The following is a 22,259-nucleotide window of genomic DNA, read 5'->3' on the forward strand; positions in this document are numbered from 1 at the left end:
ACAAATAGACGGGTCTTTTGGTGGGAAGGGCGATGGAAAGGGTATTCGGGTAGAAGAACCTGTTGTCGGCAAAAATGATACCTCTGGGAACGACGCATTGGAGAATCTGCCCCCTGTTCTTCCTTCGCCGAGCTCGGGTGAGACTACCTTCTTCACTATCTCGGGCCCAGTGTGTAATTCGTTGGGGGATCTCACTTCACCTGATTTCAGCACCTGGACCGCCGATGAGATGATCCAAGCTGTGCCCCTCTATGAAGACGGTTTCAAGGACACTTTTTACCTCCACTAGTACAACTGTCATCAAAATACTTACGTGACAGTTTTGGAAAAAATCTGCACTGTCACCAAAGCCTCTGTTACGAAAGGTCTACAGGAAACTGTTATAAAACAGTGACATAAGGTGACAGCTTCTTAGAAAACCTGTCATTGTTAAATACCTACAATAACATTTTCTAAATGGAACTGTCATCACAAACTCAATTTTTTTTGTTAAGATAACAGTTCTAAGAGGAACTGTCATGGTTGACATTTTTCCGTATGGGTATTTTTAACAAACTGTCACATGAACGGTGCTAAGGTGACGTTGTTTTCGTAAAACTGTCATTGTAGATATCTTCCAATGAAGTTTATCTAGATAAAACTGCCATCTTAAACCCGTAACTATGATAGATTTTTCAGGAGACATATCTTTAGCGGATCTACTCAATCACATATAGTAAGAAATACAAGAATATAAAATAGAGGAATATATCGATTTAAATAAATATATTTTTACAAGCTCGCTTGTACAAAGTTGTAAAAAATGCTACAAATATACAAGTAATTAGCATCACTACCTTACAAGACAAATGGATCCTTCACACGAAGACACCCACACGGAAAAGTCAACCAGCAACACTTCTTAAACAAGACAGAAAACTGGAAAAAACACACTCTTGCATAGAACTCAACCCTCATAGTCAAAAGATGATTATACCTTGTGATTCCTTTTGCATAATGGGTGTGTTTTCTGAGAAGCTTTAATATTTCTTAGGCTGGATATTTCTGTTGTTAAGTGGTATAACATTACCAATTTACCACATTTGCCGTCGTTATTGATAGCTCAAGAAATGATGATGTCCAGTTCAATTTATCCTCAACTGAAGATTGACGTTGGAGATAGTGAAATCGGTGATCATCTGAATCAGTAGAAAAGTTTTACAGGCCAGTATTGCATCCAGAGCAACCACCACTATATTGTCATGAAAAACTAATGTCAGTATCATTCATTCCAATTAGTTGCTTAATCTTACTAAAATGAACCTAAGTTAACAATCCAAAAATATTAAGGGATCATACTTGGAAGAAATAGTACATCTTCACTTATGACATGATGGAAGCAACGTCATTTACCACTTATCAGAAAAAAAAAAAGAATCAATCTATGCAGATACTACGACACACCTGAACATATTAAGCTAGTTGCTCACAAGACAACCTCCTATCGAGCTTTGTTGTTCTCAACAATCAATCCAAGCTGAAATTTTGTACCTTGGAATTAGAGGATAATCAGTCCGTTATCCACTAAATAGCAAACTCAAGCTTCCAAATCTCTGCGGACAATTTGCAACAGTAATTTAATTATAAAAGTCCATGCTTTAAGCAAAACCGACGCAAGATAGCTTCAAAGAGAAATGGGGAAGTACCTGGATGGAAAATGCCTTTAAAACACTCTCCTGTATATCTTTCGACAATCTCAATCTAAAAATATATGTCATTTATTCGAAACAGACAAGATATATTTAGATAGAGAGAACGACAAAATAAGCAACTAAAAAACATACTTGATTTATTGTAGGAGTGGCCAGTATACACCGAAAGGATCTTAATTAAAGCTGTTATCAGTAACTCCATAGTACCCTTTTTACTCTCTGACTTGTTCCACAAACAATCAGTAATCATTCATCATTAAGAAGTAAAACAAATAGAACTTCAAGCAAAATAGCTAACAGGTAAAACTTCAACAATATTTTCCCAATGATATCTTATAGTTCCCTAAATTTTTCAGAATTAGTATCCATTGCAGTAACATGAACCCCATGCTTCTTATTGCTCTTCACCAAGCTTTAGCTACAGTGACTTGCTACCCAGCAATACCAGAGTGGGATAGTTGGACATATATAGGAACCACAATCACCCACTGCATGTATATGATTTACTGGCTGATGGCAAGCAATTGCAAATGATTAGATCACCGGATGCTTTGCGTGAAAAGAAGTCGACGACATGGCCTGCTGTATTATTGCAACTGGTAGACAGCAACAAAATATAAATATGATTAAAAGATGGACAAAAATAAACAATGACTTAGTAGGCCCAAGGGAGTACGAAAAAACAACAAATTTGTACTGTAGTCAAAACAATGAATGATGAGATGAAAAATATTTTCCAGATTACTTCATTGCAGGAGGCACAAAAGATTTGAACACCACGAACGAATTCTAAGCGGTTGACTCTCTTTCTCCATAAAATAGCCATTACATCCCAAAATAAATACAACACTAGCTAGAACGGATGTCCATTTGTCCAGGGAAATTTAATTTCAGTTTTCCTAATTATAAAGCTCCATAAACTTAGGCAACACTATCCCAGAGTCCAAGGTTTCCGAACTCTATGGATTCTTCATGGTGCAACTTGAATCTGATCACACAAAATATTGGCGTCGAAATTTAACATCATATTCGATCCATTACTAAGATTCTCTAGTAAGCTCCTAATACCACTATATTATTCAACGGGAGGTATCTGATAATCAATCCAGTCAGAGTCTATATATAAGAACGACCACAGCCAATTTTTATCAAAAAAAAAAAAGATGAATTTAATTAATTCTGCAATGAGCTTCATGCAAAAAGACAAAAGAGCTATCCATATAAAAAAGGAAAGATGTACCTAATTGTATACCAAAAATGGCACATCCATCAATTGCTCGTCATGTACGCATCTGCAACTTCACAAAGAAGTTATGTTTAACTATTGTCCAAGAAGAGCACACTTGTGGGTTATCATCACAGACCACAGTTGCTTTCTAAAATGTAATACAGAAAGACCAATATCAACACAAAGAAACTGAGATATTATGCAACGAACTACATACAATTTTTGCATAACAAATAGTATGCTATTTTTGTTTGTTTGTGAGAATTCTAATTCAAATTTTCACAAGACAAACCTTCCATATTCCATCATATCCATGAACCTTCTCTAAGTTCTGGAACCTTGCAACCTCCTGAGTAATACAAACTTTAAAGTATGAATATTTCAGAAACATTCATTCGGACTCTAATATAAGAATAGTTGACAACTTTGAAAGAAGTTGCAAAAAGCAAAAGGTTGGAATCGATAAAGCATTGATCAATGAACACGCACCACATGAAAACCACTAATTTGTTTACCAACACAGACTCTAGTGCCAATTTCACTAAACCCAAATCACACAACACTTTAAAAATTTGAACAAGCAAAGAAAAACTTACAAACTACCCCGAGGGTCACACACCCGGAAGATAGACAAGCTTGAAATTCTAAAACATCAAATGAAATAACTCAACAATGATCTTGCTATTCAAATCTATGGCTTCATAAGAAAAAGAAACAGATCCAGATAACAAACCTAAATAGAGGAAAAATAGAAAAAGTAAGATAAACCCAAAGCGTAATCTAGGGATTTCACTAAAAAGGAATCGAAACTTAAACCTTGTAAGAAATCCCATTTTGGGAATCTTCGGACCACCATCAAAAACCCAATCTGCTAACTCAGGACCGCAATTTTTTTCCTGACAGAAAAATCCCAGAGATTCATGGAGCTGCAAATGGAGATCAAAGAGAGAGATCTTTAAAGATCGTTTTCTGTACACAAAAACAAAACAGAAAATTTCAGATCAACCGAGATGGATAGTGAAGATACGGATTGAAGAAAAATAAAACCCTAGATTGAAGTAAAAAAAAGGGAGATCCCAGATTTTGCTAAGAGAAAAAACCATGAAAAGAAAGAGAGCTAAGAGAAAAAAAAACATGAGAAGAAACAGATGAGATCTGCCTGTACATAGATCAGTGTTGTTGAAAGAGATAAGGTTTCTTCTCTCTAATGGAACTACAAAGAGATGGGTAGTATTGGGGAATTGTGTTTAAGCCGAGGCATACTAGATAATGCCAAAATAGGGCCACTAAATAAAAAACAACATCATCCCTCATCCCCTATTTTTGATAATGGCATAACTATCCTTATATAATTAGTGTAAATGATTATGATTAGAATTGATTAATTCTGAATTTTAAGGATTGATTAAACATGAAATTGTTAGTGGTGAATTAGTAGAAAAATCAAATTTATGTGAGAGAGTTGAGATTTTTGAGAGGAAGAAGAAGAAGTGAAGAAAAAAGCTTGGGTTTTGACTTTTGAGATTTTAGTAATTAGAAGTGATTAAAATGTGTGATTCAAATCAGAGGTAAACTTCTATCGAGGTTTAATTTCCTTTTATAAGTTGAATCTGCCAAAAAATTCAATTTTTAAAACCCAGATCTGCTGACCAGATGAACAGTTCGGCTGATAACTTTTGAACCGAACCTCTGATTTTTTTTTGAAATTATACCTAGGTTCGGCTGATAACATGTCAGCCGAACCTAGGCATAATTTCAAAAACAGAGGTTCGACTCAAAAGTTATCAGTCGAACTTCACTCAGAAACTGAATCATCCACTAGGTTCAGCTTGAAAAATTGAGGTTCAGCTGGAAAATTGAGGTTCGGCTGAAAATATTGTAAAGTCGCATTAGCCGAACATAGTGTTTCTCTAAATCATACACTAAGTTCGGCTCAAAATTGATACCGATCAAACGAAATAAAATCAATCAAAAACAAGATGGGTTTGTTACGCATACATTCTAAAATACATCTAAGAGCAATTGAGATTTGGATTTCGCATTCCAACATCGCTCACTTGGATTCGTGTTTCCTTTGTTTGATTAATTTCTTTATTGAATTGGAGTCCTAAATGTTTAAGTTTAAAGTTTATTTTGATTTTTAATTTTAGGTTTTTGAGGATAAGGGAACTATGACAAATTGAAATTATTTAGGGATATATAGGTGATTACACTACCTTTAGACACCCCTTATAAACCCACCCTAGATAATATAATGAATGAGTATGCCTCAAAAAAATGAGTATACCTCAAAATAGGTTTTTTTTTTTGCGGTTTTCGACCAAAAGGAGACGAAGGGGCAGGTCGATATAGACCCACTAACAAAACAAACCACGACCAGTAGATAAAAGACTAATTTAGGACTCAACTGACAACATCGTGTATTTGAGAATGCTTTGGGTTTATATGAATATGAATAGTAGCAGTTTTAATAGGAACTGTCATTAGAAATAGAAGTGGGGGTGATTTATAGAACTGTTACCTACAGGGGCTCACTTTAATAACAGATTTTATTGAGAACAGTTATAATAACCTGTGAATGGTGACAGTTTTAAACTGTTACAAAACATCAATGTATGGTAGCACTTTTCTACAAGAACTGTCATTGTAGAATTGTTCAGAACAGTTATAAAACTGTCACTATTGTTGCCCACTATTGGTGTGAGTTTTAGTAGAAAACTGTTACATATATCTCATAGCCTATTCTTCTGTGACAGTTCACGAATGAACTGTCATGGTTTCCTATTTTGAACTGTCACCAAAGCCCATATTTGTACTAGTGCTCAATGTGATTTTCCTTTTTAAACTGTGTATTTCGGATAGAGAATGATTGTTGATTTTGTGAAGTGTGATGTCCTCAGGATACCAACAGGAGGTTATTGGAGCTGCTATTAGGCAGAAGCAGTTGGCAGAAGTGGAATATCTTCATGCTCAGCTGCAGCAGGAGCACAATCGAGCACGAGGACTGGAGACGCAGTTAGCCGAGGCCAAAGGTACTTGCTTTTAAGCTGTGCTATCTATGATTGATCGTGTAATGCCAATATCCTGAGTTTAGTATTGTATTCCTAGTCGAGATGTCTAGTATAGATGCAGACGCTGCCTCGGAGTATCGCATGTTATAGAGAACCTAGACATTGAGCAAAGTCATGTTGTGAATCTCCACCGAAGAATCGTCAATAAGGATGATAAGATTGATCGTCAGGAAGCCGACGGGGATCTTCGAGCCGAGATACTCCGCTATGAGAGATTTGAGTATGTGCCTGAGGAGGTAGACAATCTTCGGGCGAGCCTTTCCCGGGTCCAGGGTATTGCCGCCGATAAGACATTATTAGCCGATAACTTGGAAAGTCAGTGTGAACGATTGAGACTTCAAATCAGAGACTTGCATGTTGATCGCAAGTGGATTTTACAAGAGAAGGATGCTACCGAGAAGTCTAACCAAGAATTACATGAGAAGCTTCGTAGATTCAACCAAGTATCCCAAGAGTTTGAATGGGTTCAAGCTCAATTGCCCGATCTGCAGATAGCACATGATCGGCAGAAGGCTGACTGGAGTGATCATAAGAAATACTGCCCCACCAATGAGTTCAATGAGCAACGTTATAATAAGTTAACTGCGAAGATTTCATCTCTGGAATGTAGTTTACTTAAGTCCGAGAAAATGTTAGAGTAGTTTTGCCATTATTGGAAGGTGTTCTTCTATATGTTGTATTTTTCTTGTGTATCTTTTACTGTTATAATTTTGTTTTCCCAATACTAACTCCTTCTTTGCACTTGCAGCTGAGCAAGGAAAGGTGAAATCTTTGGAGGGGGAGGTTGCTCGACTAAAGACTCGGGAAACTCAGTTGCTCGGGAAAGTTGCAACTGCGGAAGCTGCGTCGACCCAACTGACCCTTGATCTAGCTGTTGAGAAAGACAAGTTCAAGACCGAGCTCGTCACAAAGGTCAAGGAAGGCGTGAAGGCGGTTATCGAGAATAAGCGGGCCGACGTCGCTGCTAAGAAAGCTGGTTCAGGATCAGCTCAGCCTAAGGAATAGTTGGACCTTTTGTAGTGTTGTGACACTATTGTGCCCCTTGTACTAGGTTGCAATCCTCTTGAACACCTTTATTTTTTCAAACATCTGTCTTATAGGGTGTTGTGTCGCCAATTGGTTGTTTTATCGTTTCCTGACATTTTCGCTTGTGTTACTTCGATCATATCTTGTTATTTATTTATGGTGGGTCTGTTATTTCCTACATTAAAATGTTTAATTTGTTAGTGTAAATTCCATTTCTATCGAACACATTCAACAGTAAGGCTCATCGGGCCCAATGACATGTCCCGATTGAGGTATCTCATCACTGTCAATTTGATCTAGTGGTAAGGTATTCGGTCATTCCTAAATTTTACTGGCTCGATATCCCCAGGGAGTTATCGATTAACTAGCCTGGGAAAGTGATTTCAGCCACTTGTGATGGGAGCAATGTTGTATGCTCCACTACCGGGTACTCATGCCCCGACAATCGGTCATTGGTTTCCAACCACCAGGATCCTTAGACTACCTCGGCACTTGCACAATGCCATTGCCCCGAGTTCGAATAGGTCCTCGAGTGTAAGACACCTCGACACTTGCACACTGCCATCGCCCCGAGTACGAATGTCTATTTGAATGTAAGTCACCTCGGCACTTGCACACTGCCGTCGCACCGAGTACGAATGACCACTAGACGCAATTGTCATATTTCCTACCCACATGGATTTTCAAGGAAACAGATGACAGAATATCGTACCTGCTCGCACACCTCTCATGGGTGATATAACTTCAAGTGCTGAATGTTCCACGGCCGAGGTTCTGGTGTTCCATCCGGTTTCAATATCTTGTACGCTCATTCTCCCACTTTTTCCACAATGGTGTATGGTCCGCCCCATTTTGCCGCCAATTTTCCGCCTTTCTTGTCAGGTTCATAACTGGGTAGTTCCTTCAGTACCAACTGTCCTGGCTGGAACTCTCTTGGTCGGACTCGTTTATTGTATTCACGCTGCAGTTGCCTTTGATAGTTTTCCATTTTTTGGAGAGCCATTTCTCTAGTTTCTTCCAATTCATCGAGCTTGGTCAAAATTAGATCTGCCGAGATGCTCCGCCTCAATGCCTCAGTTCTTGTAGTGGGTATCATTGCTTCAGTAGGAAGGATGGCCTCGGTTCCATATGTTAGCATAAAGGGCGACAAGCCGGTCGCCTCCTTCGGGTAGTTCTGTAAGCCCACAGAACATTATAGATCTCCTCACACCATTCTCCGTACTCCCCATCCAACTTATTTTTCAAATTGTCTGCTATTGTTTTTTTGTGATCTCGGCCTGCCCATTACTTTGTGGGTAAATGGGCGTTGCCTTACTCTTTAGAATGTTATAGGTGTTGAATAGCAGGTCGATGTTCTTGCCTTGTAGTTGTTTCCCGTTGTCCGAGACGATTGTTGCTCGTATGCCAAAACGACAGATGATGTGCTCCCAAATGAAACCAAACACATCCTTGTCCGAATGTTCCTTAGTGGTGCAGCTTCCACCCACTTAGTGAAATAAACAGCAGCCAAAATCAAGTACTTTCTCTTCCCCGACCCGACATGCAATGGTCCCACGATATAGATCCCCCATTTGGCGAAAGGCCACGGGCTAATTACTGAGTTTAAGGTCACTGCAGGTGCATGTATCTTCTTTCCGAACTTCTGGCACTCGTCGCAAATTAACTCCATATGTTTTGCGTCTTCTTTCATGTAGGGCCAAAAATATCACATGGTCTTGGCTCGGGTTGCCAGACTTCGGCCCGAGATAAAATTGCCCGCGGCGCCATAATGTAGCTCATTCAAGATCGAGTTCCCTTCCTCTTTGCTTAAACACCTCAATAGGGGCCCCAAGTAGGATTTTCTATATAAGATACCGTCTCGTAATTCGTATGTTGCTGCTTTGCTTTTGATTTTGTTAATCTCGGGTCGTCCTTGGGTAATTCTCCCGTCTCCAAATACTGGTGGATAAGTTTGCACCAATCGCCAGCTTCATACTTATCGGCCGTGGTTACAGCTACATATGCTTTAGTGTCCACTGTCCCAGGTACAGATGGCATCAAGATCCTCATGATCCTGATGCCTTCAACACTCGAGTCTGTTAGCATTGAGGCGATGTATGCCTACGTGTCCGAATGTAGACTATCTTTTCTGCAGATGTGTCGGAACTTGATGTTTGGTATCTGGTCGATGTAAAATTGAGCGAGCTCCCAACACTTCTGTAATACTGGGTCATTTATAGCGTACTGCCTACTGATCTGCCTAATGACTAACTGAGAGTCGCTAGTTAATCTTATATCGTGGATCCCCATTTCTACTATTAGCCGCAAGGCATGTATTACGGCCGCATATTCAGTGACATTGTTTGTCGCCTTAAACTCAAGCCTGAATGAGTGAACCATCTTCTTCCCCTTTGGTGCAGTGAAGACTAGCCCTAGGCCCGACCCATCTTTGTTAGGCGACCCATCTACAAATACTTCCCATTGTGTCGGGCTACATGTTTCAAGTAGGTCGGATGGATTTTCTCGATCTTCTTCCATACCCGGGATATCCTCATTTTCCTCTTCATCATCTACAGTAAAATCTGCCAAACAGTCGGCCACTGCTTGCGCTTTTATTGCTGTCCTCATCTCATAGAAGATATAAAATTATTTAATTTGAGCACTCCATTTAGAAATCCGTCCCGACCTTGCTGCGTTGTCGAGTACTTAATCTATGGAAGATTTTGTAAGTACTCGGATCTTGTGAGTTTGGAAATACGTGCGTAATTTTTATGTTGCAAACACCAAAGCTAGTATCAATTGCTCAATTCTGGTGTAGTTCCTCTCTGCAGGGTTCATGGTCTTCCTTATGAAGTACACAAGTTTTTCTTCCCCTCCGACGTTTTTGACTAAAACTGCGCTTATGGCATAACCAGTCGCCCCAAGATATAGGGTAAGAACTTCATAAGGCTCGGGTCTTTGTAACACAGGCAGACTCTCAAGATGTTGCTTAATATTTTTGAATGCTTCCTCGTACACCTCTCTCCACTTAAATTTTTCTCCTTTCCTTAGTGTCCCAAAAAAATCTTTACATTTGTCTGACGACCGTGAAGTGAATCGTCCTAATGCCGCCAGGTTCCCGTTTAACCGCTGCACATCTTTTATTGTTATTGGAGATGGCATCTCCAAGACAACCCTGATTTTATCGAGAGGCTTCTATTCCTTTATCGGTGATTATGTATCCCAAGAATTTACTCGATGTGACCCAAAAGGTGCACTTAGCCGGGTTCACTCGTATCTTATATTTTCTCATAGTTTGAAAGACCTCCCGAAGGTCATAAATGTGGTTGGATGCCACCTTGCTTTTTACTAGAATATCATCCACGAAGACTTCGATGGTGTCGTGAATTTTATCCTCAAACATGGCCTCTACCAATATTTGATAAGTTGCACCAGCGTTTCTCAACCCGAACGACATCTTAGTGTAGCAATATAACCCTCTAGGTGTGAAGAAAGATGTATGTTCTTGATCCTCGGGAGCCAGAGGGATCTGGTTGTATCCCGAGTACCCGTCCATCAGTGTTATCTCCTTGTATCCAACTATGGATTCCACTAGATGATCGATGCTGGGGAGAGGAAAGTTTTCCTTTGGCAAGCCTTATTCAAATCGCTGAAGTCGATGCAGATCCTGACTCCTCCATTTATTTTAGGGACTATTACCATGTTAGATATCCATTGCGGGTATTGGGTCTTTCGAATGATTGCATCCACCTGAAATTTATTCAACTCAGCCTCTACCGCTGCTTGTAGATCGAGTGCGATTCGACGAATCTTTTGTCGGATCGTCTTGAACTTAGTATCTATCCTTAGGTGATGTGAGCACACCTCCGGGTCAATTTCCTCCATGCCGTGCATTTCCCAAGCGAACACGTCCATGTGCTCTCGTAATAAAGTTATCACCTGCTTTGCATGTTCGTCCGATTGCAAGGTCCCGATTATGACTAGCTTTGGTTCTTACTCGGTCCCTAAATTGATCTGTCGGGTAGACTCTAGGGCCGAGAGGTTGGGCTTTGGCTCTGGGATCGGTATCGCCTCCTTTGATTGCTATAATATCTCTTTCTCTCATGCTTCATAGGTCGTGACCGCTTGTGAGATTACTCTCTCCAATTCCTCCCCCGCTTAAATCTCCTTAGCTTTGTTATTTTCTCGGCGCTTCCTTGATCGCCTTTCCTCGTTTTGCTGGATATCTAACTGCATACATCATCGTGCGGCCTGAGGGTCACCTAGCACCTCAACTACCCCTCGGTAAGAAGGGAATCTTAACCTTTGGTGGTAAGCCGATTGTTTGTACCCTTTATATTCAACATCAAAAATGGACTAACTTAGGCCTACATAGCTCCTCCTATTAGCTAAGTATGGTTCATTGAGCCCTAAAAGCACTCTATGTGCAAGACCATGTGAAACAAAGCAAACAAAATAGCTAGCTAGGCCTCATAAGGTTTGTACATGGAAGCCCATGTGAAAAGATCCAAGTCATGTCATGGAGGTACCAGCCACGTCATCAATTCCTGACCAACCAAACACTGCCGTGTCAGCAAGCGACACGTCAGCAAAGTGCCACGTCAGCACATGCCACGTCACCAAAACATAACAGTACGTCACAGGCCATCATGCGCCACGTCAGCAAAGTGGCACGACAACAAGTGACACATCAGCAAAGTGACACGACAATACGTGACACGTTAGCAAGTCGCCATGTCATCAACCTGCCACGTCAGCACAGAAAACCTACCAGATACAGCCACGTCATTAAGCCGCCACAGCAACACTGTCCAACCAGTGACTGTCACTTTATCGCTGGAGTGCCACGTCAGCTTGCAAAATATTCCGTTACATGCCGGCGGCCAAACCAGGTTTCGTCCGACCACCGATCCGGTGTATCAACAGTTGTCCAGCCTCATCCTTCTGGCAACAGTTCTGCTTTTGGTGCAGCACGAGCAACTTAAATCCATGGTTCTGTTTCGGTGTATCTCGACGTAACTTAATAACGTATCCCCGATTCAATGCAGCGCGACACAACTTAAGTCCATAGCCCTGGAATCTTCAGCCCCATGTTGCTTGCCTAGCGGATTTCAATGCCCCCTGAGGGCTTAAGTTGATTATTCATCTTGGGTTTGGCATATAAGCATATTTATTGGGCCAACGTCCCTTTGCACCATTTTGGCTTGGCTAGTTTCATAATCCTATAGGAGGTTTTTGGAACATTCCAGGAGGCATGCAAGGGCCAGTTATTCCAAAGCCATCCAGTCATCAATGCAGGCCAGTTATTACATGAGGCATGCGGGGGCCAGTCAATGCAATTCATGACTGGAGGCATGCAGGTGCCAGTTATTCCAGAACCATGCAGGGAGGCATGCAAGGGAATTAATACAAATTATATTCATTTGGAAATTGGATTGAGGACCTAATTCGGACCATATAAATACAGGGCTCCAAAACCCAAAAAGGTATGCAATCTTCCCCACCAAAACTCCTGTGCAAAAATCTCTTGCTAACTTAAGCATCGAAGGGTTTTTTGCAGGTACCACCCCTCCCCCCCCCCCCCCCCCCCCCCCCCCAATTACTCAATTCAATTGGAGAATAAACAATGAATCGATCTTCAGCAAAATCACTATTAAATTCGTGTTTGGGGTAGGAGTAATTTTACCGTACAACCATTGGCGCCGACAAGGGTTTCGAGAAAAGATAATTGTGTTTTCCCAAATCGAGTTATGGTAGTAATCAGACAGACTGCACGAAGGGCCGATTCTGACAGCAATTCCCAACAGCACATGAGAGATGAAGATGAAAGGCACGAAATTAAGGTTCAGTCAGCTCCAGCAGTACCCACTGTAAACAGGTAGGGTCAAAATCATGCTCATAACATATCCCTGGATCGTGGACTTGATCGAGATCCTTTCCGTGATAGAACTCTAAATCTGAATCGGAGAAGGGAAAAACAACCGACGATTGATAACGAAGAAATAGATGTTAATGGGGAAAACCACAAGTTCGAGGAAACAGAGGGCATGTGCTCGGCAGCCCGTCTAGAAGGAATGACGATCGACAAGACCTGCAAGATGGCCGCAGCGCGACTCCTAGTACAGAGGGAAAATTATTACTCAATCGGTTGAACGAGCTGGAGAAGGAGAACGCTCTCTTGAGGTTAGAACGTGAAAACCAGCCTCGAACTAGGTCTGGTAATCTGAACAACCATAGGGGTAGGTCTGTATGGCATCGTCTTGGAAGACGGGTTAGCTCGCAAGATGCAAACCGAAACAGAGAAGTGATCGATCTTGATCGACCAGAGAAAATTTTTTTGGTCACTGGAGATCTACCTAAGCGAAGGCTTGTACGACCTCGGTGAGCAGGGACCCGACCAGCTGCAACTCAGCAGATTGTATCCAAAACTTCCACCGGTTCAAAACGTACAAGGAATGATGAAGATGAGGTTCGAGATCGACACGATGAGAGAGAATTTTCGCACGATTACTATGCCCGTTCGGAGAAAGGAAGAAATGGAAGAGACCCCACTGATCCCCGAAGGAAAAAATGAGATCTACATCTCATATTCCAGAGGACCGAGATTATGGGTAGGAAGACGGTTCCTCATATGGTGACATACACGCAATAACGGAGGCTCGCCTTTCCAAGATGATTGAGAAAGTAATGTCGAAAAAACAGTCCAGAAAAGAAAAGATAGACCGGTTGCATCGATCTGTAGGAGCCCCTTTCAAGCTGAATATCAGAGAATACCAACCTCCAATGAATTTTCAAGTTCCGAAACTGCCAGAGTTCGACGAGAAAATAGGTGATCCTGATCAGCATGTTTTACACTATGAAACTGCCATGACTCTATGGAAGCACAGTGATGAGTTGATGTGCAAAATGTTTCCACAGTCACTGTATGGAGGAGCAATAAAGTGGTTCAATAAACTCTCGGCATAGTCGATCGGTACTTACCATGAATTGGTTGGAGAATTCGGCTTCCACTACAAGTACAACAGACGTGAACAGAAGGGATGCCACGATTTGTTCCTTATAAGAATTCGTAAGGAGGAAAGCATAAGCATCAGACAGTCTACTCGACGCTTCAAGCAAGAGTTGGCCGATGTCGATGGAGCTAACGATCAAGTCATCATTGCAACCTACAAACACGCATACCAGCATGATCACAGGGGCGTGTACGGTTTTTTGATCAAGAGACCAGCAAATACTTTGGAAGAACTACATGATCGAGCAGAAGAATACGCTTGAGTGGAAGATGATTCCAAAGATCAGGAGACGAGAGATGTCAACATATCATCCAATCATCTAAATAATGGGAAGAAAGGAAAGTCAAAGAACCGTTCGAGCGGTCAGTATAACGATCGAGGTGAAGTTCGAGAGAAAAACCAGGGGGAACGAATGGAAACTGGATATCAGAAATATCATGATATGAAGCTGATGACGTTTAACATACGCCTTACAGATTTGCATGAGAAAATAAGCAAGGATTTGAGTCCCCATATGCCTTTGCCAGCAGAGACACGTGATAAACGTGATAAGAGCAAATACTACAATTATCATAAAGACCATGGTCACAAGACCGAGAATTGTCACGCTTTACAGATCGAGGTCCAACGAATGATAGACGCTGGAAAACTACGTACAAGAGTACGTGAAAAAATGATTTTGGGAAAGGTCCTGGACAGTTTGGCACAACACATGTGATTAACGCACATGTAATTAATGTCAGACACGCCAGGATCCATTCAATGACCAGGCAGGCATCGGAAGATGAAACCAGGAGAAAGCTTAGGCAGTTAAAAGAATGGTACTAGACAAATCACATCGATTTTGTCAGTGGCAATGGAGCAGAAATTCGGGAGTTTGGGTGCAAAAAGATCGAGTTCTCTGTAGCAGACATGATATGTGTATATGCTCCCCACAATGATTCTATCGTTATAACTTCTTGGATTGGCATGTTTCGTGTACACCGGATTCTAGTGAATACAGGAAGCTCGGTGAGCGTACTGTTTTCAGGAGCTTAATCCTCTATGAATCTCCCACACAACTTGATCGAAGAGGATGAAAATCCAATTATCTGTTTCATCCTATAACAGTGGATGAAAATCCAATTATATGTTACAAAGGCAATTGGAAAAATGAAGATACCTATAACAGTGGTTGACAAGTCCGTTCTAGGCAATTTCCTGCTGCTTGACTGTAGAGCTCCCTACATGCGATCGTGGGACGAGACTGGCTGCATGAGATCGGTGCAGTCACATCCTCATATCATCAATGTTTGAAGTTTATTAACCCTGAAGGAGTCGTGAAAGTTAGAAGCGACCAGATGGCCGCCCACAAATGTCACGAGAGTGCAATGGATGAGTACAAGAAGTCAGAAGTTAGCGGGAACCAAATCATGCGAGTCGAGCAGAAATAGAAATTAAAGAATCCTCTCCCTACATAATCATATAAGGGAGAGGACGCAGCTGAACCCCCAACAGTTGAGAAACTGATCGAGGTACAGATTGGAGATGAGAAGCACAAAACAATGTTCGTAGGGGCAGATCTGCCTGCACACGAACGTGATGGTTTGATTACATTACTAAAGGCAAACGCCGACGTTTTCGCATGGAGTTTTGCTGAGATGACTGTGATAGATCCGAATGTAGCCTGCCACATGCTAAATATCGATGATAAGTTCCATCCAGTTCGTCAGAAAATTAGGAATATGGCGCAAAGCAAAAAATATGGAGTTACTGCAGAAGTCGAAAAGCTATTGGAAGCAGGCTTTCTTCGGCCAGTACAGTATCCTCGCTGGCTGTCAAATGTTGTACTCGTTCCAAAGAAGAATGGTAAAATTCGTGTTTGTATCCATTTTACTGATTTGAATAAAGCATGTCCGAGTGATCCGTACCCGCTGCCATAGATAAGAGATTTGGTGGACGCAACCTCAGGGTATGGGAGACTGTCATTCATGGACGGTTTTTCAGGGTATAACCAAATACCTTTGTTCGAGGAAGATCAAGAGCATACTTCGTTCGTGACTGTAATGCCGTTCGGGCTAAAGAAAGCACGGGGAACCTACCAGTATTTGGTAGACCATATGTTCAAGGATCTGATTGCGAAGTCGATGGAAGTGTACATCGATGATATGGTAGTGAAATATGAACAAAAGTAGTCGCATTTTCTTGATCTGCAGAAGACGTTCGATATCTTGAGGCAATATCGTATGAAGCTCAATCCAGCAAAGTGTTCATTCGGGCTGTCTTCGGGAAAGTTCCTAGGATACTTGATGACGCACAGAGGAATGAAGGCGAATCCGGAGAAAATCAGAGCCATCAGAGAGATGTCATCCCCAAGAACGAAGAAGGAGGTCCAGAAGATAGCGGTACGTTTAACAGCTTTAAATCGTTTCATTTCACGTTCTTTGGATCGATTCAAACCATTTTTCGATGTATTGAAAAAAGCAGTGAATTTTGGTTGGATGGATGAGTGCGAAAAAGCTTTCTATGAGATCAAACAGTATTTTTCAACTCCTCCAGTTTTGGTGAGTCCAAAAACTGGACAACCTATCAGAGTTTATTTGGCTGCAACAGAGAACGCGGTAAGTGCAGTGCTGTTTGTTACGGATCCACATGAAAACCTGTTTACTTCGTTAGTAAATCTCTGGCGGGGGCAGAAACATGGTAAAAGAAAATTGAGAAGATAGCGCTTGCACTTTTCCATGCATTTCGTCGCCTCAATCCTTATTTCCAAGGAAGGCAGATCGTAGTCTACTCGGAATACCCGATGAAGAGAATCCCGGAACGTGCTGATGATTCCAACCGACTAGCTATATGGTCAAATTTTATGGGGGCGTATGATATCAAGTACGAAACCAGAACTGCAGAGAAGGGACACGCCCTGGCTACACTGCTAGCAGATTTTCCTCTAGACAATATAGAAACGGTTGATGGAGAAGAAGAGGAGTTGTTCAAACCCATAGAGTCAGCCACTGATCAGACTGAGGGAGAGTCCGCAATGGAGGTTGATACACCTAAACCATTATGGATAGTATTTACTGATGGGTCATCAAATGTTGGTGGAGCAGGAGTTGTATGTGTCATCCTTACTCTCAAAGGTTCGAGGATCGAGAAAGCAACCAGATTGGGTTTTCAAGCATCAAACAATGAAGCTAAATATGAAGCAACAATTATTGGTTTAAAGGTTGTCAAACAGTTAGATGCGAAGAACGTGAAGCTGGTAACTGATTCCATGCTAGTAGTTAACCAGTTTCTAGGGACCTACAGAGCCAAAGAACAAAGGATGCCTTATATTTGGATCGTATGAGAGAGCTGTCAAATGAGTTCGACCGATTCTCTATTGGGCAACGACCACGGCTAGAAAACATGCACGTAGATGCTTTAGCATATCTTTCTTCCGCAGTCGAAACTGATACCACTCGTTTCGTTGTAGTGGATTTCCAAGAGTTACCTAGCATCTCCGACAGCCACTTTGTTCTGGCTCTCGCACACGCTAGTGGGGGCGAGAGGGGAACTACGTCAGCACAGGGAGATACCGAGAACGTTGACATCAATATGGATGTTGACAGTCCAGTGATAGTCCTTCTGAAAACACTTCAGGATGGCGTCAACCTTATGTTCGGTATTTGACAACCAGTGAACTCCCAGAAGATGAGCATCTCGCTTCAAAAGTGAAGAAGAATGCTTGGAGATATTCAATGATCGAGGGACAGCTGTACCGAAAACCTGTAGCTTTGGAGCCATTTTTGCGGTGCATATCAGCAGAAGAAGGGCAACGAATATTGGCGGAGGCTCACGCAGAAATATGTGGCAACCATTCTGGAGGGCGCAGTCTCGCACAAATGATACTTACACAGGGATACTTATGGCCATACATGTAGAAAGATGCTAAAGAATACGCATAGAAATGCCTACCATGCCAAGAGCACGCTCCAGTACCTAAAAGGCCCGCCAACGAACTGCAGTCTTACTAGCCGCTACTGATTATTTCACTAAATGGGTCGAAGCAGTGGCACTGGTACACGTTACCAGACATGATGTGTAAAGGTTCATATGGGAGAATATCGTCTGCTGATTTGGAATCCCATACACGATAATATCAGACAATGGGAAGCAGTTTGATTCTGGGGTGATCAAGGACTTATGAAAGAACCTGAGTATCCGCCACAATTTATCAGCTCCTCACTATGCTCAGAGCAACGGGCAGGCGGAAGCAAATAATCGCGTTATTATGGACAATCTCAAGAAAAGGCTGGAGAAGGCGAAGGGAAAATGGACAGAAGAATTCCCTGGAGTCTTATGGTCCTATGGAACGACCCCAAAAATATCAACTGGATTTTCACCATTTACACTGGCTTATGGGACAGAGGCAGTCATACCCGCCGAGGTACATCTCAAGACTACCAAAACTCGCGCTGTCAGATCAGGAAAAAATGACAGCATACTAGCCTTGGATAAAAATTTCTGGAAGAACAAAGAGAAACAGCCTTACAGCAGTTGGTCCAATACCAGCAGGAAATTAAGCTGAGCTATGATCGTAAAGTCAGAGAACGGTCATTCAAACCAGGTGAATATGTCTTGAAGAAAACCCGAGCAGCCACAATGGAACCAAACTGTGGGAAGCTCGGAGGAAACTGGGAAGGTCCGTACATAGTGGACAGGCCAGCGTCTCGTGGTTCCTACTACCTAAGGAATCTCGATGGTACTCAAGATTCAAAACCATGGAAACCATGGAATTCGTTCCACTTGAAGAAGTTTTATCATTAGGAGTAGTCTAAAATCCTGTTGTGCTGCATTCTTTTTCCTTTATGATGGTTTTATCCCACTGGTTTTTTCACGCAAAGGTTTTAACGAGGCAGCTGTTGTCGAGCAGTAGGTATTTATCTTGTTATTTCTATTCATGAATTTAAGTCAACATTATCTTGGTATTCCACACTTTATCAAAATTGTTTGTGTTTAATTATAAACTGTTGCGGACGTTTAAATCCGCAGTCAGTCCTAAATGGCAAAACAGTACGGTCCAAGTCTACTGTCAGCAACATCTCTATTTGTTGAGCAGATGAACCTTTAATTTATCAGTTATCAATCAATACAAATCCTATCTGTTTTGTTACATTTTCTCAGTTGTCAAAAAACTAATTTACGAAGGCACTACCAACAAGCATATGAAAAATTACTGCGCTTACAAGAGTAATCTTCACTCTATTTACCCCTAGAGAGATTATTAAGAGAGGTTATGAGCCTAATGTTATCACTTTAACTACACTCATTAAGGGATTGTGTATGCAGGGGAAGATTGCATGTGGAATAAAAGTGTTCGACAAAATGACTAAGATGGGTATTCAACCTAATGCTATTACGTGTAATACTCTTATACATGGGCTGTGTAGAACCGGTCAAGTGGGTCCTGCTCTTCAGTTAAAAAACAACATGTCAAAGTGGAATCGCAGACCCGATGGTTTTTCATATAATGCCATTATAGATACTCTTTGTAAAGGAGGTTTACTTGATCAAGCTATGGTTCTCTTCACTGAAATGCTTGGAGATTCGAATGTTGTACCCGGTGTAGTTGCTTACAATATTTTGATTAATGGGTTTGGCAATTCAGGGCGGTTAAAGGAGGCAAAGAGACTCTTTGACGAGATGGTTAGTAGAGGAATTTCTGCAGATTTAACTACTTATAATTCTATGATTGATGGTCATTGTGTACACGGTCAACAGGAGGAAGCAAGAAGATGTTTTGATGAAATGGTGGATCGAGGGATTTCACCCGATACAGTAACTTTTAATGTCTTAATAGATTCACATTGTAATGATGGGATGACTGAAGATGCTTGGGGGTTATTTAAACTAATGGACAAGATAAACATCCCACCCGACCAGTTTACTTTTAATTCAATGATGGATGGTCTGTGTTTAGTTGGTCGGTTGCAAGATGCGGTGCAACTTTTTGACTCGATGGTAGATAGGGCCTTGAACAGGATGTTTTCAATTACAATACAATAATCAACGGGTTTTGTAAGGATCGTAAGTTGGATGAAGCTATGCAGCTATTCAAGAAAATGAAACAAAATGGATTGAAACCCACAACAGTTACCTACAATATACTATTAAGGGGACTGTACCAAGATGGAAGAACGAAGACTGCTCAGAAATTTCTTAAGGAGATGCAATCTTTTGGTCAATCTCCAGATGAAGTTACATACAGTACAATTCTGGATAGTCTTTGCAAGAATGGGAAAATTGTGGAGGCAATAGAATTGTTTGAATCCGTGGAGAGTACTGGTTTCTTAGCTAATGTTCAAATGTACAATATTCTTTTGGAAGATGCACGAAAACTGTTTAATGAGATCCCAAAAAAAAGTATTAGTTCCTGACGTCGTAACATATAACAAAATGATGGTTAGCCTCTTTCATAACAGGATGTTCTTGGAGGCCAACAGATTAATCAGCGAAATGGAAGAGAGAGGTTGTTTACCAAATTCCATAACATATGATATCATCATCAAGGGTTTTCTTGAAGGAAAGAAGACTGGGGAGATATTACAAATTCTTCGCAAGATGCGTCAAAGAAAATTTATCCCAAGTGATTCCATTGTTTCCTTTTTAGTAAGCACTCTTTCTACTGATAAACTAAAAAATCTAGTGCTATATTTGTGAGACCTTGTAATTGTTGAGGGTAACAGTGTTAACATATTTTAACTAATATACCTAGTTTTTGTTAACCCTTCCCTGCGTTTGTCTAGTTCTCTCTGTCTTAATTGTAGCACTGTGTGGATAATACTTTTATGAAGAAGAAATACAGCACGGACTCCTGTTCTTTTGGTTTTAAATTCTTGTTCAGAAAATTCTCAGGTGGCAATGGAAGGTTCCAAAGCATCTTATTAGGGATGTTACTGTCGCTATGACTGAATGAAAATTTCTTTCAGATGGTAACTAGAGAAACTTGATAAGGTACGTCATATAAGAATTATTCTTGTACTTTTAGATATTTTTACGGCCATGAACATTGTTCTAAGTTGAAGCTATAAGTAGTATATATGATCCCCTAACATGCCGGATGTAGTCTCTTTACTTGGGTTTCTGGTGCATTTTTTGCATCTGATCTCACTTAGAACTTAACAAGTTTACACTTTATTATAATTCTGCACTTTTTCATTTTTTTTTTCATTTTACCTGTGGTTTCGTATGCAATGTTTCTGCTGTGGTAGCTCAATTCTCAAAAAGGGGATATGGTATACAACTATAGAGATTAACAGTTGCCGCAAAGAAATAAAATATGTTTGATTTGTTTTATTATCAGTTCAGCTTCATTCTTAACTCCCGCAGAAAACTCTTAAATTCCTGTCCTCCTGAACATGCCAAGAAATCGGCATAAGAAAGGTGTTTCAATACTAATTTTGGCAATCTCGATCCCTTTGATTTAATTTTTTGAGCTGAATTTGTGTTTGACTTCATTATATTAGGTTCTGTTGAGCTTGATTTTAGTTATTTTAGTTGTCGTTTAGATCAAACTTATTAGGTTCGGATCCTTCGAATTTGAGCTGAAGGCAACTTTTGGGCGATGAGTAGAACCAGATGTGTCGAATGTATGGGCGATGAGTTGATAAGTTCTCAATTGCCTTTCCTTCACTGCTGCAAATACATGAAGTGTTTGTCTGAATAACTCCGCAGGGTCTTTGCATCGCTAAGCTTGGGGATCAAATTCATAGAAGCAGCCCACACGAAGAATGACATCTTTGGAGGTACATATGCTTTTTCCATGTTAATCAAATATTGGCTTAAGCAGTTTTTTCTTCTTTTTTTCCCCCATTTTTTCGTGGTCAGCGAATTATAATAAAAACCAACACAGTAGCTGAGTTGGTTTGCATAAGGGTCTCGGTTAACATCTCACCTTTACATTAAGGTCCTGTAACTAAGCAGTTTTATCAAGTCATACAGAGTCAAGTGGTGTCAATTGTTTTGCATAAGGGTCGGTTAATATCCCAGGGAGTTTCTTTTCTTGAAGCACTCTCGTTTATCTCTTCCATTAGGTTTCTGGTGCACATATGTATCTATGATGGTGCATGATTGCTGGCTGAATATCTTGCTTGAGTGTAAGCGGAATTTTTTATATCTTGTCAAGTCACTTTTTCAACTTTGGTTTCAATTAGTTCATGCCGGTGTCAGCTGCCAAGCTTCTGCCTGTCTTTCCTGGTTTGTTGATTAGTAGGCGGAATGAGAAACCCGAAAG

At 40.9% G+C, this 22,259-nt stretch overlaps 2 protein-coding genes and 1 long non-coding RNA gene across 7 annotated transcripts; 2 read left to right on the forward strand and 1 right to left on the reverse strand.

Moving 5' to 3' along the window:
* Positions 1-738: 738 nt before the first annotated feature.
* LOC113319255 lies at positions 739-4,175 on the reverse strand. 5 transcript variants are annotated; one of them, XR_003345278.1, is made up of 7 exons: positions 4,085-4,175; positions 3,736-3,888; positions 3,212-3,268; positions 2,932-2,983; positions 1,686-2,287; positions 1,444-1,592; positions 739-1,231 (listed from the first exon to the last, which is right to left on the reverse strand). It is a non-coding gene; the product is annotated as an uncharacterized LOC113319255 (long non-coding RNA). The 5 variants fall into 5 exon arrangements; XR_003345282.1 differs by having other exon boundaries at positions 1,686-1,740; positions 1,824-2,287; positions 3,736-4,161; XR_003345275.1 differs by having other exon boundaries at positions 3,736-4,161.
* Positions 4,176-5,809: 1,634 nt separating this feature from the next.
* LOC113272532 (lamin-B1-like) lies at positions 5,810-6,995 on the forward strand. Its single transcript, XM_026522358.1, has 3 exons — positions 5,810-5,951; positions 6,081-6,596; positions 6,739-6,995. The coding sequence occupies exons 1-3, from the start codon at positions 5,810-5,812 to the stop codon at positions 6,993-6,995; spliced, it is 915 nt and encodes a 304-aa protein (XP_026378143.1).
* An 11,262-nt stretch (positions 6,996-18,257) lies between these two features.
* On the forward strand, positions 18,258-20,032 carry LOC113272541 (pentatricopeptide repeat-containing protein At3g22470, mitochondrial-like). Its single transcript, XM_026522366.1, has 2 exons — positions 18,258-18,413; positions 19,316-20,032. Exons 1-2 carry the CDS (start codon positions 18,258-18,260, stop codon positions 20,030-20,032), a joined length of 873 nt encoding a protein of 290 aa, XP_026378151.1.
* Positions 20,033-22,259: the final 2,227 nt, after the last annotated feature.

The sequence above is a fragment of the Papaver somniferum genome, chromosome 1, assembly GCF_003573695.1.
Source record: "Papaver somniferum cultivar HN1 chromosome 1, ASM357369v1, whole genome shotgun sequence".
NCBI classification, from domain to species: Eukaryota; Viridiplantae; Streptophyta; class Magnoliopsida; order Ranunculales; family Papaveraceae; genus Papaver; species Papaver somniferum.